This window comes from Meles meles, chromosome 19, assembly GCF_922984935.1.
Source record: "Meles meles chromosome 19, mMelMel3.1 paternal haplotype, whole genome shotgun sequence".
NCBI lineage: Eukaryota > Metazoa > Chordata > Mammalia > Carnivora > Mustelidae > Meles > Meles meles.
In genome coordinates this window covers 22812882-22830228 of record NC_060084.1, presented here as the reverse complement: position 1 = coordinate 22830228, position 17347 = coordinate 22812882, and the positions used below count along the sequence as shown (strand labels likewise).

General features: G+C 42.2%; 1 protein-coding gene across 3 annotated transcripts in view; it reads right to left on the bottom strand.

The window, feature by feature from the left end:
• The window catches only part of CDH8 (cadherin 8), a 383236-nt gene that overhangs the window by 352501 nt on the left and 13388 nt on the right, over positions 1–17347 (bottom strand). For all 3 annotated transcript variants that reach the window (XM_045989291.1, XM_045989294.1, XM_045989292.1), the window contains exon 2: positions 14448–14900. In XM_045989291.1, coding sequence (XP_045845247.1) covers positions 14448–14699 — 252 coding nt within the window. In that variant the 5' untranslated portion in view covers positions 14700–14900. The remainder of the gene's footprint in view (positions 1–14447; positions 14901–17347) is intronic.

The following is a 17347-nucleotide window of genomic DNA, read 5'->3' as shown; positions in this document are numbered from 1 at the left end:
GGTTTCAGCTCATGATCTCGGGGTCCTGGAATCGAGACCCATGGTTGGCTCAGCGGGGAGTCTGCTTCAGATCCTTCCCTTCCCTCTCCTGTTGCTCCGCCCCCAGTCATGCTCTTACACAAGCGCAGACTCTCTCGTGCACTCTCTCTATATAAGTAAATAAATCAATCTTCAAAAAAAAAAAAAGAAATAAAAATTCTAATAAAATATTCTTTTCCTCCAATGTTTCAGAAGCCCACTCCATAATTTTAGAGAGTTACAGAAGATGTAAATGGTCCAAGGATTTACCTGTAATCCTTTCCCACTCTCCCATTTCTCTTGTCAACTAGTGCATAATCAGAACAAACTATCAGAGGCGCACCTGGGTGGCTCAGTGGGTTAAAGCCCCTGCCTTCGGCTCGGGTGGTGGTCCCGGGGTCCCAGGATCGAGCCCCACATTGGACTTTCTGCTCGGCAGGGAGCCTGCTTCCCCCACTCTCTGCCTGCCTCTCTGCCTACTTATGGTCTCTGTCTGTCAAATAAATAAATAAAAAATCTTTAAGGAAAAAAAAAGAATGAATTATCAGAATAAACGATGTGATGATTTCATTTAAAGACATTATTCATTTATTGTATCTGATCTGAGGTAAAATGGCCACCATTCAGTTTCTAGCACCGATTGCTAGAAAGTATATAAATTTAAAAGCCAAAATTACATTTCTGGGAAGGTTAGAAAGAAGATCATCATGTTTTCTGGTTCACTCAAATTGTTCTGACTGCATCCCTGGTCCTGCCATCCATGGTTACTCAGCGAATGCCATGTGTCAGAAAGAAAACACACTCCTTGTCGTCAAAAAAAAAAAAAGAAAAGCAGACCTGTGTGATCAGAAGTGCCATAAAAGTATGCGTAAGCCCATCTGTCCAGGGGCTGAAAGAAATTAGTCTCTTCCTAGTAAAAATCACTCAATGGACCCAAAAATCCTTTTCTCTTTCTCACTCACTCTCTCTTTTTTCATCTCTCTCTCCCTTCCCTCTCTCTCTCTTTCCACTATCCTTCTTGCCTGATTCTCTTCCTCTTCCTCTTCCATTTTATTTTTTCTCTCATTGTTTCTGATGCTGTGTGGTTTTAAATTCTTGGCTCCTGTGAAAGTCTCTAGGTTTCTGTTTTCTGTGTCGAGGCTCTTTTCTTGGGTTGGAACATTTGTAATGTGACTTTCCCCGTAATTCAGAATTCTGGTCTGACGCCCTGTTTGCTGTGTGGCTCTATATTTGTATCTCTCTGACCCCATCAGATCATCTCATTCTGTTTGTGTGTATTTCTGCGTCCATGGGAGGGGGGCGCTCCTCTAGGCTTACTGTTTGTCTTTTCTGGCTTCAACTTGTGTCTCTCATTCAACTTGTGCGATGAAGAAAAAGCCACAAACATTGAAATGCAGTCCCTATAGTCTAGTTGGGATGTGGAATTTGGTTTCAGCTATTAAAAAAAAAAACCAAAAAACCAAAAACAAAACAAAGACTAAGAACTTTACGTATGAGTTTAATGACAGGAAAACAGAGAAGAGGAGAGAAATAGTGGCTGTGATCAATAGAACTAGCCATTCCAAATGTCTAATGATTTCTGAAAACACCGCACAAGGCTGATTGTAAATGTTCCTGCAAAGGCAGGGACACAATCAGAGGATGAGCTTTGGCAAAGCAACACTGCTCTAAGAGAAACATAATAGGGCTCACACACGCACACACACGTTGAGCACACACACGCGCGCAAGTATGACAGAAAGCAAACTGCAACAAGAAATTCATTTATACTTTCAGATGCCCAGAAGCACATTAAAAAAAAAATAAAAGCAAAGAAAACTCCACTATAAATAACCTTGCCACATTCTAAATAAAGCCCTTGAGTGGCTAGGGAGTCTGACTTGCTTCAAGGAGTTACAGGATTTGGTCATTTTTAATAGCCGTGTTTGCTTTCTCACCAAATAACTTCTCCTCAGAGAATCTGCTAAAGGCACAAGGGAATTATTCTCAGTGGTCAAAGTGCACGGGTAGCAAAAGGACATGACCGGTACTGTCTAGAGGAAGGTCACCATAGTAAGACGCTGGAAGGTAAAGAGGAAGCAGAGAAGCCCATATCTATTTGGAAAAAGACCCTTGCGGTTGCAAGAAGAATCAGGGAAGTCACTGTGGAGAGAAAAGTAAATTATAGATCCCACCTCTGGAGCCTTTGTAATATTGTCCATCAGCTCAGTTTCCAAGTGTACAGGGGACTGATAATAAATTATTGAGCATTAACACAATTAGTTCAAGCAGCTAGAGGGTATCAGCTTTTCGTCTTCTTTTAGTTCTTGTCTACTGTACACAATTTTATTTTTTATTTTTTTATATTTTATTTATTTATTTGACACAGAGAGAGAGAGATCACAAGTAGAGCAGCAGGCAGAAAGAGAGGGGGAATCAGGCTCCCTGTGGAGCAGAGAGCCCGATGCGGGGCTCGATCCCAGGACCCTGAGACCATGACCTGAGCTGAAGGCAGCGGCTTAACCCACTGAGCCACCCAGGCGCCCCCCACAATTTTATTTTTTATTCCACTCAACCATTCTACTCTTCCTTCCACTGTCCGGTGAATCTCACTTTAAGAAGAGTCCACAAAATTGCCCAGTCATGGTCAAAGTTTCCAGTGGGCTCTCTAATGGAATGCTACGGCTCAAGTCATGCAGAGCTCTGCCCAACTCAGGGAAAAAAAGCTAGAATCATTGCACCACCGTCACCTAACCAATGGAAAATTAACTCAATGCAAATGTCTCGATCTTCTCATATGCAAAATGGTGAGGATAACATCTGTAAATACATTTACAGCGCTGAGCAAGATGCCTAAAGTGGTCAGTACAATTATTCTCCTGCTACTCTCTCTCCATTATTATTCTCTTCCTTCATTATTATTCTCTTCCTTCCTTCATAATTTTAAATGTATATATAAAAATGAGAATGCAAAGAAGACGGATATTGCACTCCCCTGTATTAGGAAACTAACCCACAAATCACTTTGTACGGGGCACCAGCCCTGCCCGGGCCCAAACTGGCAATTTCACCTCTCTATAAAGGAAATATAACAGAGTCACCACATGCATAAGCCTCGAGGATATTTTTTCTTTTCTCAGGAGCTTTATACTGCCTCTTTCTGCCATGAGCAGAACATGGAGAGATGCATGTCAATGAACAAGTATAGTGATTTTGCCATCAGACATCTCTAAACATATATTCAAATCCTACTAAACTGTACATTCTAGTCATGAGACCACAACTTGGTTATCTTCAGTGAGACTCACTTTTCTCATCTGCAAATTGGGGTGGCAGCAGAACCCACTGAGCACCTCCCACATGGGGTTCAAAAGAGACCAGGTGTTGCCATGGTTACAGGAACAAGCTCTGGGTTCACCGCGTCCAGGTTTGACTCCTGGCTGCATCACATACTCACTGTGTGTCTAACCTATAACTGCTCACAGAAATAACTCTTCCCTTGAGCTCCCCCCATCTGGCAATGGGGATAATGATGCCTTCCTCGGGGGGTTCACGAGGCCGGGACAAGCAAACTTTCTAAGGCGTCTACCGTGTAGTAAACACTCAATAGATATGACTATGTATTTTGGTTACTTAAAAACCTCCTCTTTTCCCCCTCTCTGGTGTCCCCACACCATGTCATCAATCTCATAGATTACACCAAAAAGAGATCCACGCCACACAGCTGGGCTATTTCAGGATTAGAGAGAAATAGAAATATGCATCTAGTGTTTGATTCCCTGCTGTGTCCCAATATCCCTCAGCCCTTCTGATCAGGCTCATTTGGATTCTGCCATTGTCTCCGGTGGAAGCCCAGTGACATTTGGTACTCTGCAGACATCAGAGCACATCTGCCGCACTGTGGTAAATACATGCAGAAGAAAAGGATCCCGTGGGTCTGAGCAGGGGGATGGTTCCTGTTCACTAACCCAGTGTGAGGGGTGCAGCCTTTGCCTCTGCTATCACCTGAGCTCTGGAGAATTCCAGCTGCAAACTGAAATCACAGCCTATAGCATCGGGCCCCTACCCCATGGGGTTCAAATGAAAGAAGCTGTGGCCCCCTCCCAATACCTTGCCTAGAGCTCTTCCAAACAGCAATCCCATGACCCATTTCTTTAATTAAGTGGTATTCCAGATTTACTCAGGCTGGGTACAGAGAACAAAAAGCATGATTCAAGCTATCCTGGGACTGACTGACAACTGACTGAATGTGTGAGTGTGTGTGTGTGTGTGTGTGTCTGTGTGTATGAGATCTGAATGTTTAACATGCACAGGAATTACCTGGGGAAACTGTTAAAATGCAGATTCTGATTCAGTAAATCAGGTATACAGGAGGTGAATGGAATTCTGCATTTCTAACCAGCCCCTAGGTGCTGCTCCTGCTCTGCAGACCCTGGCTTTTGGCCATAAGAATGTCGTGAATTTTATTTCTTTCCCCAGATGTAAGATCTAAGAGGACTCCTCAATGTATTGAAATGTTAGGTGAGGTAGTCATAGCTAATGAGAAAACACACCCACATCTTAACGAAATATTCCAATATTTGAATATGGACAAGACTGTCTTTACTATATTTCAAAATATTCAAAGACTTAGTTAGGGACTGGAATATACATGAGCAAAGGAGGAAAGTGGGGGAGAGAAAAAGAGAGAAAGAGAAAGAGAAGGAATGAGAGAGAGACTATAGGGGGTGAGTTAAAGTTAGCTATAATGGAGGGGCCCCTGGGTGGCTCAGTGGGTTAAAGTCTCTGCCTTCGGCTCAGGTCATGATCCCAGCGTCCTGGGATTGAGCCCCGCATCGGGCTCTCTGCTCAGTGGAGAGCCTGCTTCCTCCTCTCTCTCTGCCTGCTTCTCTGCCTACTTGTGATCTCTGTCTGTCAAATAAATAAATAAAATCTTTTAAAAAAAAAAAAGTTAGCTATAATGGAAATGATTTTGCAAAAGTAATAAAAGGGAAGTGCACTAAAATGGAGTCAGGAGTCTCAGCAGGGAGAGCTCTTACTCCCTACGACTCATGGTGAACAGCAGATCAACAGGAAGAGATGGGCCTTGAACCTGGATACTACCTTACTATCCCAGAAGAAGGAAAGGCTAATTGCCTCCTGTCCAAGCAAGAGCCCAGCCAGTGAGGGAGTGCCACAATGCAGCCAATGAAAAGTTACCATACCTTTAACTCCCAGTGTACTCCAATGGACTTTTTGTTTCTAAGGGCCTTTCTAACTTTCCCCTCTCCTCTATTAAAGAGCTACCTGTCCTTTATTCTCCCGACTCACTATGGTGTGGCCGCAGTTTGCTTATCCCAGATTGCAATTCCCTTTTATTCCCGAATAAATCCATCTTTGGCTGGTGAAATAACTGGCAGTTTTATTTTTAAGGTTTATGATATGTATGGAAGGAAAATGCTAAAATATTAAAGAAACTACTGCCTAGAAAACACACATCGCCCTGTAAATGCTGTAATGCTTTTATCTGTCTTAAATAAAAGGATTCCAGAAGTATCTTTTCTAGGTTATTCTTATTTATTGAAAAGTTACAAGCACCATGCAGGCTGACTATAATCCTTGAACATTACAAACATAGTTTCCCGTTTCAAGTTCAAATATAAACCCTTGATTTCTGGTATTTGGTCTGTCCCATGGTAACGAAAGTCATTTAAGTACATTTAGGAACATAGCAAGGCTATGGCTGTGTGCTTTCTCTCTTAGTGTTCTAAAAACGATTAAATATTTCTAGCTCTTTAATTTATTAATTGATGACATTGTCCTTCCAAGTATTTAAATACGATTACATTTACCAAATGAGGTTCAAACTAAATAACGGTCTCCGAGAATATGTTATGAATAGATAGCACTGATTTTAAGAAAAATTGAATGATAGAACACTGCCATTTATCTTTCTCTCATTTTGTTTTGTAATGTTTTATAATGTAATAATAACACATCTTAGAAAATAAAATGGGTAAAATTATAAAGAAAAGAAACCAATAATCCAATCACATAAACTAGGTGAAAAAAGTTTGAATATATTGGTGTATTTCCTTACAGATTCCACCTTATTAATATTTGGTATTATTAATATGAGTCAGTATCACAAATTAACTTGTTTTTTTATGTGGGTTACATACCAATCACTTAGTATTATGTTTTGTTTTGTTTTTTCAATTTGGGATTTTTTTTTTGTCAGAAACAATGGGTAGTGCTTAAAAATATGATTAGGATTCTTTCCACATTAATTTTTTTAAAGATTTTATTTATTTATTTGACAGACAGAGATCACAGGTAGGCAGAGAGGCAGGCAGAGAGAGAGAGAGGCAGAAGCAGGCTCCCTGCTGAGCAGAGAGCCCGATGTGGGGCTCGATCCCAGGACCCTGGGATCATGACCCGAACCAAAGGCAGAGGCTTTAACCCACTGAGCCACCCAGGTGCCCTACATTAATTTTTAAAATCAAAAGTATTTCTGTTATCAGGGATGAAAGGGGAGTAACTTAAAATAGCAAAATAGTGAACATTTCTAAATATGGAGTGACCAGGTCAGAGTGAACAGTACACAGCGGTTCGTTATTTTTGTAAATGACTTTTTCATGTGCATATTTTTTCATGTGCACATGCTTGTCTTAATAGATATATGCCAGGTACTATGTTCATATCATACATGCATTTTTTAATTATAGTCTATACACATTTTATATCTGATTTCTGGTATTTATTCAGCTATAATCATGTCCCCATGTTATAAACCTTAATAATTTTCAGTGACTCAGAGTATTTTGCTCTGTGAGTATACCAGAAAAGCCTTCTTGGTTGTGCAGCCATTTATGTTTTCCCAATTCTTCCCTATGAGGTTTAGCTTCATACTGTGGTAGAAATAAATGATGTTTGCTTTTTTCTTTTTTTCTGTTTTTTTTTATACTGATCACCTTTTTGTCATTTATTTATAAAATAGGATTACATAATCTGGCTTTTCACCCATCAATTTATGACTACAAACCTTTGCTTCAAGTGGGAAAAATATACCTGCCCCAATGAGATGACCCTAAGATTGAGGATATATTCGAGACTTTTCTTTGAAGAAGTCTGAGTGAATGTACTTCTTGGGGTATCTGCAGAGAGAAGCACAAATTATCCATCCTCTCACCTGGTCTCCAGATATGGAATGAAGCAAACAGGATGAATGTCTAGAGCTACACAGGGAAAGGATAAGGAGATGCTTTGGGATTTTGCTCATGCACTAACTCAGCCAATAGATACACGTGTGTTTGTGCATGCAGTTGTGTGCATGTGTGTGTACTTAGAGTTTCTGCTGATCTACATGACTAATATTATTTCACTTATTTATATCGGTGCCAAAAGACTTTCCAAAGCTCTGCGACGCCTGTTATTTCTAAGTCGGGACACTGGGCAAGAGGCAGACAACTCTCATTGTTTCGCCAGACTGAGACACGCGATGCTGACTTGCATTCCTGCCAAATTATTGGTGCACAGGCTCTGTCTGAGTAGGCAGAGGCTTCACGGAACCGACAGTGAATTGTTCTTGCAAGGCTGAGGATACAATTTGGCTGTGGCTGCGTAGCCCAGTGCTCTTTACATGCAAACGGCCAGCAAAAATAATGGCATGTCAAGTGCAATTTTCTCGCCGGCCGCTGACACCGTAAACTGTAATACAGTGTAATTATTTGGCATCCCGTGTCCTTCATACTGAGCACCACCCAAACGATTTCCAAGTTAGAGAGAAGAGGGAAGGTTAGAAGATCAAATTTAAAGAGAGAAAATGAGTCAGTGCCTTGGAGGGAGAGAATTATAAATAGATGTGGCATCACCAGCAGTAGAGTTATATCCAAATAAGGAACTGCTCAGAAGCCCAGGTAGGAGGGGAAAAGGGAGGAAAGAGAGCAGAGGAGTTTATGTAAGAGAGAGGATTTAGGATAGATCTCTGACCACCTGGAGAGCAAACTGGTTTTTCCCAAAATAAAGCAATAAGAGGAACTGAGGATCACAGAGCACAGAACAAGAGCTAAAGGAACCTGGGCAGAAAATCAATAGATGCTACACTCATTTTTCTTATATTGCTTTCTTTTCCTGTTCCATAGGGATTAGTACCTTAAATATAATTTCATAATCCACTATCCCATTACAAGTGAGGAAACTGCACGAGAAAGGCTATGTGACGTTCTCTTCTAGCTGTTTCATAGCAAAGGTGAAAAAGAAAGAAGTCAGATCTCCAAGAGATCCTGCCCATCTTTGGGCCACATTTCAAAGATTCCAACCTTAGTTCTCTGTCTCAGTTACACCGACCCTCTCCTCAGCTCTTACAACAGTCTTGAACAGGCTACCGCCTCTGCTGGAATGCTGTCTCTTTTCATCCTTGCACTCTGCTCCTCCCGTTCCGGCGTCTCAGTTCACAGGCTATTTCCTTAGGGAAGATTCTACATCCCATAGAACAGACCAGCTTCCCGTCCACGTGCTTCCACAGAATCAGATTCCTTTACTTTGCAGGACTGATGTCTGTTTTAAAGTGACATTTGTTTTCAGGACTTTCTTCCTAATGTCTGTCTCCCTGCAGTACCTCATTACTTCCATGTCAGAGAGCGGATCTGTATTTGCTCAGAGAGGAGAATCGACTGGTCACAATGCTTAGGAGATAGTAAGTGCTCAATAAAATACACATTTGGAGAATGACTCAATCGGCTATCCTTGGGACTCACAGCACAGAGCTCCCATGATGACATCAAACTGTTTACCTCATGTGCATTACATCCAAAGGATATGATTTTTTTTTTGTCTTAGTTGCAAGATCTGTGAAAATCATCATGGGTTTGTTTGTTTTCTTCCCCTTTATCTCTTTTCTAAGACAAGAACACATAAGCATATAGGATGCAGGGTCCCATGTACCACCCTATTCTGTGCGGGAATTGGCAGAGGAAATCAAAGCTGGAGGTCTTGAGCAATGCAGAATGCTTAGTATTTATATGCAGAACAGGCTCTGACCCACTTGTTCCACACAGGAGTGGAGTCTCTTTGGCTAATATTTGTTTCTCAGAAATTCAGAGAGAAGAGTTCTGATGTACCTTGTACCATAAACACAAAGCCTAAGTGAACAGAGGGATTAGAATACAATGGGAACACCATCTGCTCAGCCTCACGCCACTGGGACAGGGCACAGCGTCTGCAGTGGGGATCAGGCAGTCTGCTCAGAAAGAGTTGTTGTAACAAGTTATCCATTATCACTAACTCAAAGAAAGACTTCGATTTGTTTTTAAAGGTTTATTTATTTGACAGCGAGAGCTCACATGAGTGGGGGGAGGGGCAGAGGGAGACCTGTCTTAAAGCTGACTCCCTCACAGTGTCCACAGCATGGGACTCAGTCTCAGGACCCCTGAGATCATGACCTGAGCCAAAACCAAGAGTCGGATACTTAACCAACTGTGCCAACCAGGAGCCCCAAGAACGACTAGCAACAATGTTTAAACTACCTAGCTGGTCTAGAAAATACTGATATGAAAGGGGAACATGAACATAACGCAAGGTCTCCTTTATGGAAAATTGCCACTTGTACTAAATCTTACTGGATTTATACTACTTTTTGACAAATTCTCCCATTATTTAGGTGAACTATTCATTCATTTAGTTATGCAAAATATTTACTTCCTACATGTAGGCAGTGTTCTAGGTTTGGGGATATATAGTGGGAAACAAAGAAGAAAAAAATAATTTTTCTTTGTAGAACATGCATTGTAGTGGGAGCCAAATCATAAACCAGGCAAAGGATAGAATATGTATAAAATATGTGAGACAATGATCCTCAGGAAGAAGAAAAAATAAAGCACAAAGGATATGAAATATTAGAAAGAGGACAGGTATTTTTTAGACAGAATGGGACAGGGAATGCTTCTCTGTGACTATGACTTTCAACCTCATTTTAATTCAACAATATATAGCTGTGTTGCTTTTTTTTTAATAAAGATTTTATTTATTTATTTGACAGAGATCACAAGCAGGCAGAGAGGAAGGCAAAAAGATAGAGAGGGAAGCAGGCTCCCCGCTGAGCAGAGAGCCTGATGTGGGGCTCGATTGCGGGACCCTGAGATCATGACCTGAGCTGAAGGCAGAGGCTTACCCCACTGAGCCACCCAGGCGCCCCAGCTGTGTTGCTTCTAATCAGGGGATCCTCAGTAGTCCTGCCCTATCCCCATGACATAGCATAAACCCTCTGCCCAACTAAGATATCTAAGTTTCCACTCTACCCCATCTCAGCCTAAGTGACAAGTCATCCTTCATCCTGCCAAACACACCTAAATATCACCTCTACCTAAATCCACCTGGGATGGGACGCCTGGGTGGCTCAGTTGGTTAAGCGGCTGCCTTGGGCTCAGGTCATGATCCCAATGTCCTGGGATGGAGCCCCACATCGGGATCCTTGCTTGGCGGGGAGCCTGATTCTCCCTCTGCCTCTGCCTGCTACTCTGTCTGCCTGTGCTCTCTTGCTCTCGCTTGCTCTCTCTCGCTCTCTCCCCCCCCCACCCTGACAATCAATAAATAAAATCTTAAAAAAAAAAAAAAAGGCATTTCAAATAAATAAATAAATAAAATAAATCCACCTGGGATAACTGAAAGGATTCTTCTTTGGGCTCCCAATGTCTTGTGCTCACCTGGTGATGTAACTGTCTGTCTGTCCACCATTGCAACGACAAACACATACAATTAAGAATACAATCATGGGGGCGCCTGGGTGGCTCAGTCAGTTAAGCATCCAACTCTTGATTCCACCTCCAGTCATGACCCCAGGGTCCTGGGATCACGCCTTGCGTGGGGCTCTGTGCTCAGTGCAGAGTCTGTTTAGCTCTCTCTCCCTCTGCCCTTCCCCTCCAAAATAATAAATCATTAAAAAAATAATAATAATAGGGCGCCTGGGTGGCTCAGTGGTTTAAGCCGCTGCCTTCGGCTCAGGTCATGATCCCAGGGTCCTGGGATCGAGTCCCACATCAGGCTCTCTGCTCAGCCGGGAGCCTGCTTCCTCCTCTCTCTCTCTCTGCCTGCCTCTCTGCCTACTTGTGATCTCTCTCTGTCAAATAAATAAATAAAATATTTTAAAAAATAATAATAATAATAATATAATCATGGCTACAACTACTACGTGTAGAGACTATGTGGACATGATTTTATTGACTCTTACAAACTTTATTTATTTGGAAAGCCTTTGAAGATTTTTAGGAACTTCTCCAGGGCTAACACTCAGAAAGTGGCAGAGCCAAGTTCAGACTTCTGGAAAGTCCATGTTTCAGGGCTTGTTCTTTCTCTGCACCCGGCTCTTTAGCAATACAGTAAAAACACACAACGGACAATGTGAGGGCGTGTGTGAAGCTCTGAAAACCCAATCACTCCAAAACTGGCTGTGCCCTTGGGCATGACCTCAGCCTGCATAGGGGAGCCTCCCCCGCCCCCCGTCATCCTGACTGACAGGAGGGTCTTTTAAAGAGTGAGGATGCTCCTAAGTAACTAGTGCTCCTTAGAAAGTTCCCGGGGAGAAGCTCAGCTATGAAGTGGTTTCAAGCTGGGTATGGAAGAGTGTGCACGGAGATAAAACACCGGAAAGCATCGGCGGGCACCTTGATACAGATCACCCCCACGCTCAGCCTGACTTATAATCTGACGCAGTCACCTGAAATGTATTTTGGCTTCACTACCACCCAAGAGCCTCAAAGGCTAAGCTACAGTATTTGGGGAGCAAAGTTCTTTAAGGGGAAATACGTATGATTGGAAATGTTTGCAACAATTTCTTCAGGAAATAAGTTTTACTCCAATTTAACAACTGTTTGTGAACTGGTCAGGGTAAAGGGAGGAGAAAGACTAATTCATAAAAACAGTCATAAAGACTCAGGAGCATTTTGGCCATTTCAAAATCTTTGAGTTCACTACCAACATTTCTGTGATTCAAAGGAAAAGGAATTGCTTGAATATTACGAAGTCACAGATTGATGTTGAATGCCTGGCTCTTTGTTTTTATCTCTATTACTTAATTTAAAGAACGAGTTAAAGTTAGTTATCAGACTCCTATGAATCCAGAACAAACCCTAATTTAATTACTTTTTCTATTCAGACAAGTATGGAAAGTTCTCCTGGGCATTGCATGTTCGGTTATTTATATTATATAAAATACTATCACACTGGTACCTCCATAAAGAAATAACTAATACACATGGTGAGAAAACATTCACCAATTACACACAGATACACGTGCTTGTAGATCCAGAACTGCCTATGTCAGAAAAATGACTTGCCTGAGGGCAGGCTAAAGTTCTAAATATCCAGGAAGTAGGACTTTATGGACTCCATATTCAGTAACTCCTTTTTCAAAAAAAAGATTAAGGATTTTATTATTTTTTTAAAAAAAGATTTTATTTTTAAGTAATCTATATACCTGACATGGGGCTTGAACTCACAACTCCAAGATCAAAAGTCGCTTGTTCCACTGACTGAGCTAGCCAGGCAACCCCGTATTCAACAACTCTTAAGTGCAAATAATGGTTTAAACACTTGGCAGCTAGTTACTAAAATGTGATAGGCTATGGTGGGTAAAATTATGGCCTTCGAAATTCCCAACTTGATCCAAACTCAGAATTTTTCCTATTTCAATGACATTGTTTTATTAACCTTTCTAGGTCCCAGTTTCTGTATTTACAAAACAACCAAAAAGCATAATGCTGGTCAAGAAGCCCATATTCAAAGTCCACTGGGCCAGGCGTGTCTGGAAATTCGGAAGTTTTCACATTTCGAAACATATGAAGGCACATAAACTGCATGGTAAGCAGCACCCTGAGCAGGGTCTGGGTAGCACCCTGTGTTCAACCACATTAACATTTCCCCCAAGAAATACATCAACAGTCACAGTAATGGGATGCATGATGACTATAAACAGCCTCAAGTCAGTTCTGCTACCTGCGTTCATAACAGGCATACCAAAAAAAAAAAAACAAAAAACAAAAAAACCCAACTTTCAGAGATGTTTATATTTTAGACATATGGAAAAAGGTGTGTAGATGTATTACATATTGTTTGTATGTGTGTGTGTGTGTGTAGAGAGAGAGAGACATTACATTTATATACATAGAAATGGGTGGAAAGCTATCGTCAGAATCAAATAAGATTGTGCCCACAAAGTGCTCTTATATTAGTGGCCAGTACCTAATACGCACTCCACACTGGCCAGAGTGTGAGCTCTGCTGAAGGCAGAGATCATGGATTTGTTCAATGATATACTCCCATGTGCCTAAAAGAGTGTCAGACACATAGAAAGGGCTTCGTAAATATTGAGTGATTCATCCTATCTCCTCCTCCAGGTTTCCTTTGTCCAAGTAGACTAAGTATATGAAATGAGAAAACATAGTCTTTGGAAACTCTCAATTTGCTTTTTGCCAGACAATGAGGCAGAAGCAGGAATGCACTCAGAAGTTCCCAGGAAAACACAAAGAGTTAACCTGGGTCTTAAAGATGAATATTCATTCTCATTATATTTTCTTCTTAATCACTGCTTTTGGGAAATGAATACTGTTGGGTATGATTCACTTCTTAATCTGACTTAGGAAAATCAACCATTGGCAGGCTTATAATTGGAATTCCACCTATGATGACCATGTGTGAAGCCTATGAACATTTCTGAGGGAAAAACATGTATTGTCTTCAATAACCAACAGTGTCGTTCTGGAAAACACTTATCTACACAAGGAACATTTGTCTAACATGCCAACAACAACAAAACAAATGGAAATCCACCCGCAGACACAAGGCATGCACGGCACCGTCTGAAATTCTGATTGTGTACATTTGATCCCATCTGACAATGAATGAACTAGTTTCCTCTAGCAAATTTTACTGAATTACAGCACAAAGCACCGTGAACCATCCACCAAGAATTTCCCTTTCTCCATCCTCGGTTAATGACGGAAACAACAAACCACCACAAAACTGAAACAATAAAGGAGAAAAAGCTACCTGCAACTAGAGAGACATGGCCTCAAAACAAAACGAAACAAGTAACATCTTAGGAATTGAGATCGTACAAATTCAAACTGAACAAAACTTAAGCTAGAGAACACTTAAGCTAGAGAAAAAGTTTGGCGTGCAGACTTCTTGTACAAAATGAGAGAGAGAAGCTTATTTGTACGTGCATTCCACAGGTATTACTGTACCCAATGGGGTGGGAGTGGTGGGGGAGACCAGCCTTCACCAGAAGAGCAGTCTGTGCACGTGTAAAACTGTTATGCTGGGATTATCCATGTTCCTGAGGAAACCGATAGGTAACTAACCATCTGGCCTAAAGAACTACAGCTAAGTGTGCCAACCATCCTGACAAGTCTGATGTTAAAGATCTAAAGAGGAGAAACAGATCCTGAAATTGGGATCTGAAAAGCTTAGCTTACCCGGCCAACGAGAATCGGTTCAGGTCCAGAAAACTCTTCCAGGACAAACATTTGATTCCAAACCCAGCCTCTTTTGGAGCGGTTCAAAATCCGCTGTTCTTCAGTCAGCCTGTTTAGTTCCAAAGGGGATCCACCCATTAAAACTTGAGACTGATTCATCGGAGCCATGTAAATGCAAGGGGGAAGAGTAATCCATAATATTATTAGTGGAGTCCAGAGATCCAAGAGCATTTCCGCTAGCCGTTCTGGCATGGTCCCACCACAGTTAAGCAAATCACCACGAAAATGAGACAATTACTTTTTTTGCCTCCGGTCTGCAGCCATCCAATTCATCATGCAGTGTGGACCATTTACTTACAGCTCTGCCACGTGTTTATAGCACAGGAAACAGACATCATCTAAGCCGCTCTTCTAAGACTACCATCCATCGGTGTTCCTTTTCACTGGAATTGCCTGCGGAAACACAGAGAGAGAGAGAGCTCAAGGTCCAGGGCAACAGGTCTTCGAACACAATCACCGCCTTTTAAAAGCACCTAAATGAACCACAGCAGACATTTCCCAAACTCTTTTGAGTTTAAGAAAGGGGATCTGAGGAGGCAGAAGGAATAGATTCTCTTATTTTTTTAAGCTCTATGTAGATGTTAGTATTTATTTTGTATCGATGTTGCTTATCACAAACTACGTCAGCAACAGAAGTTTTTCCCCTTCTTCCCACCCTCCTTCCCTCCTTGTCTCTCACCAACCCTCGCCTTTTTTTTTTTTTTTTTAATAATGCAAGTCAGGGCATGTGCAACATAGTACAGAGAAGAGACTGCATGCTCCTTCCTTTCTTCCTTCCTCCCGCCTTCCCTCTCACTCTCTGCTGATTTAAAGGTTAGTCCTAGTTCATTCTATGCTGAGCTGTATGAAGAAACTAGCCTCTAATGGGCAATTTTTTTTTTAATTTACACATGAGAATGGGAAAGGAAATTCCCCATTTTTACAGTCTTTGCTGCCACAGGGCATCAGAAGGGACGGTCCAGTTCAGGGTGCAGAATGCAATTCTCTGCCAGGATGCTAATAATGAGTGAATAAAATTAGAACGTTCCCAGAGAGAAATTCTGTAATGTCCGGCATGTATGCTATAATCAGGATGGTGTCAGGGTTCCCATTCTAAATGTACAGTTGGACAGGAGATTTAAATTATGAAAAGCTCCTTTGGGAATGAAATATGGTAAAAATACAATTTTCAATTGAGGGGATTCAGAAAGGGATGGGCAAAAAATTCCCCATTACCTGAGGTGTCAAATACATTTTTTTTGCTTACCTTCAGCGTGGCAAAATGTGTTTCTTCCCTCTCAAAAAAAATTATTTTTAAAGAAATAATGTTCACTGCAGATCCCAGGGAGAAGCCTTGCTGAATTAGATTAAATGGGAAAATAATTCCTCAAGACACCATCGGGATCGGTTTGGCTCAGGGAATTCGTAATGGGGTAGGGAACCTTTCACCCCTAGGTCCCTGGTTCCATTCTGGCTCAGAATGGGAAAGCAAGAAAGTCATTAACAGTGGCTGGGCCAGTGAGTGGCCTTCGTGAAGACAGCTGAAATGGCAGACTCGCATTCTGCTGCAAACATAGGCTGTATCTGATGGAACAAGATGGCCAGATAAATCACAGGCTTGTCACCTTTTGCGGGGGGCCCAGGTCCCACTTGAGGACTGTTTAGATCAAGGGGCCCCACCCTGATGAGTGCCTAAGGGAACCATTGCAGACAGCAGTTGTTTTGCAGACTGAAGAAAAGCTTTCCATAGGAAACCAGCTCAGGGAAAACAAGAGCCCAAGAACACTGTCTTCTACTTCCCCTGGAACTGCAGCACACAAAGGGAAGACCAGCTTTCCACCAAGACCGACTCTCCGCGCCAGTGTTGAGAACAGACATTTGCAGGTTTCAGATTTAAAACAAAATGTCAAAGTTCTCAATAAAACTACCTCCAAGTATTAGTATCTTTCTGAATTGCCAAACCGCTTATTTATTCAACCAGCACCTACCGCGCGGCCATCGATTACCCTGCCCTCTCCTAGACAGGCGGCCAGGGTAGTGCTGGGGAGCACCGTCCTAGGCTGCCGACTCCACTGCGGAGGCAGAGAAGCCTGGGTTTGAACTCTAGCTTCCCCCACTTGCTGTCTCTGTCACAGCGGATGGAATACTCAAGTTCTATGAGCTTCAGTTTTCTCTACAGCAAAATGGCAGTAATAGTTCCTCCAGGCAGGAGAGTGAGTCAGAATCAACCGTCTTACAAAGCGGCAGGAATCCACGGAAAGCACTTACTGAACTGGGGTTCCTGTGATTGTTTCCTAAGGGAGACCATGAAGGTTATTGATGTGGTCCCTGACCCTGGGAGACATTGGTAAAAAAGTCAAATGAGAGAGCAGAGGGTTCAGCTGTGTGACCTCTACAGGAGTTGACACAGGGCACTCAAAACCTTCCAGAAGGTGAGATGTGGGAAGGTATAAGTGATGCTGGGGAGAAGGGGAGACTTATCCTGTCCACGTAGACTCAGCCTATACACCTCTCATGAAAAGGGGCACAGATGGGGCGCCTGGGTGGCTCAGTGGGTTAAAGCCTCTGCCTTCGACTCAGGTCATGATCTCAGGGTCCTGGGATCGAGCCCCACATTGGGCTCTCTGCTCAGCGGAGAGCCTGCTTCCTCCTCTCTCTCTGCCTGTCTCTCTGCCTATTTGTGATCTCTGTCTGTCAAATAAATAAATAAAAATCTTAAAAAAGAAAAAAGAAAAAGGGCACAGAGTCTCTCCAAATTCACCTTCTGCACGGCAGGCCATCCCTGAATGCTCAAAAGCCACTCATGCCCTTCTCTGGGACCGAGGGCTACGAAGACGAGAAGCCTGAGCAGTTCATGAGTT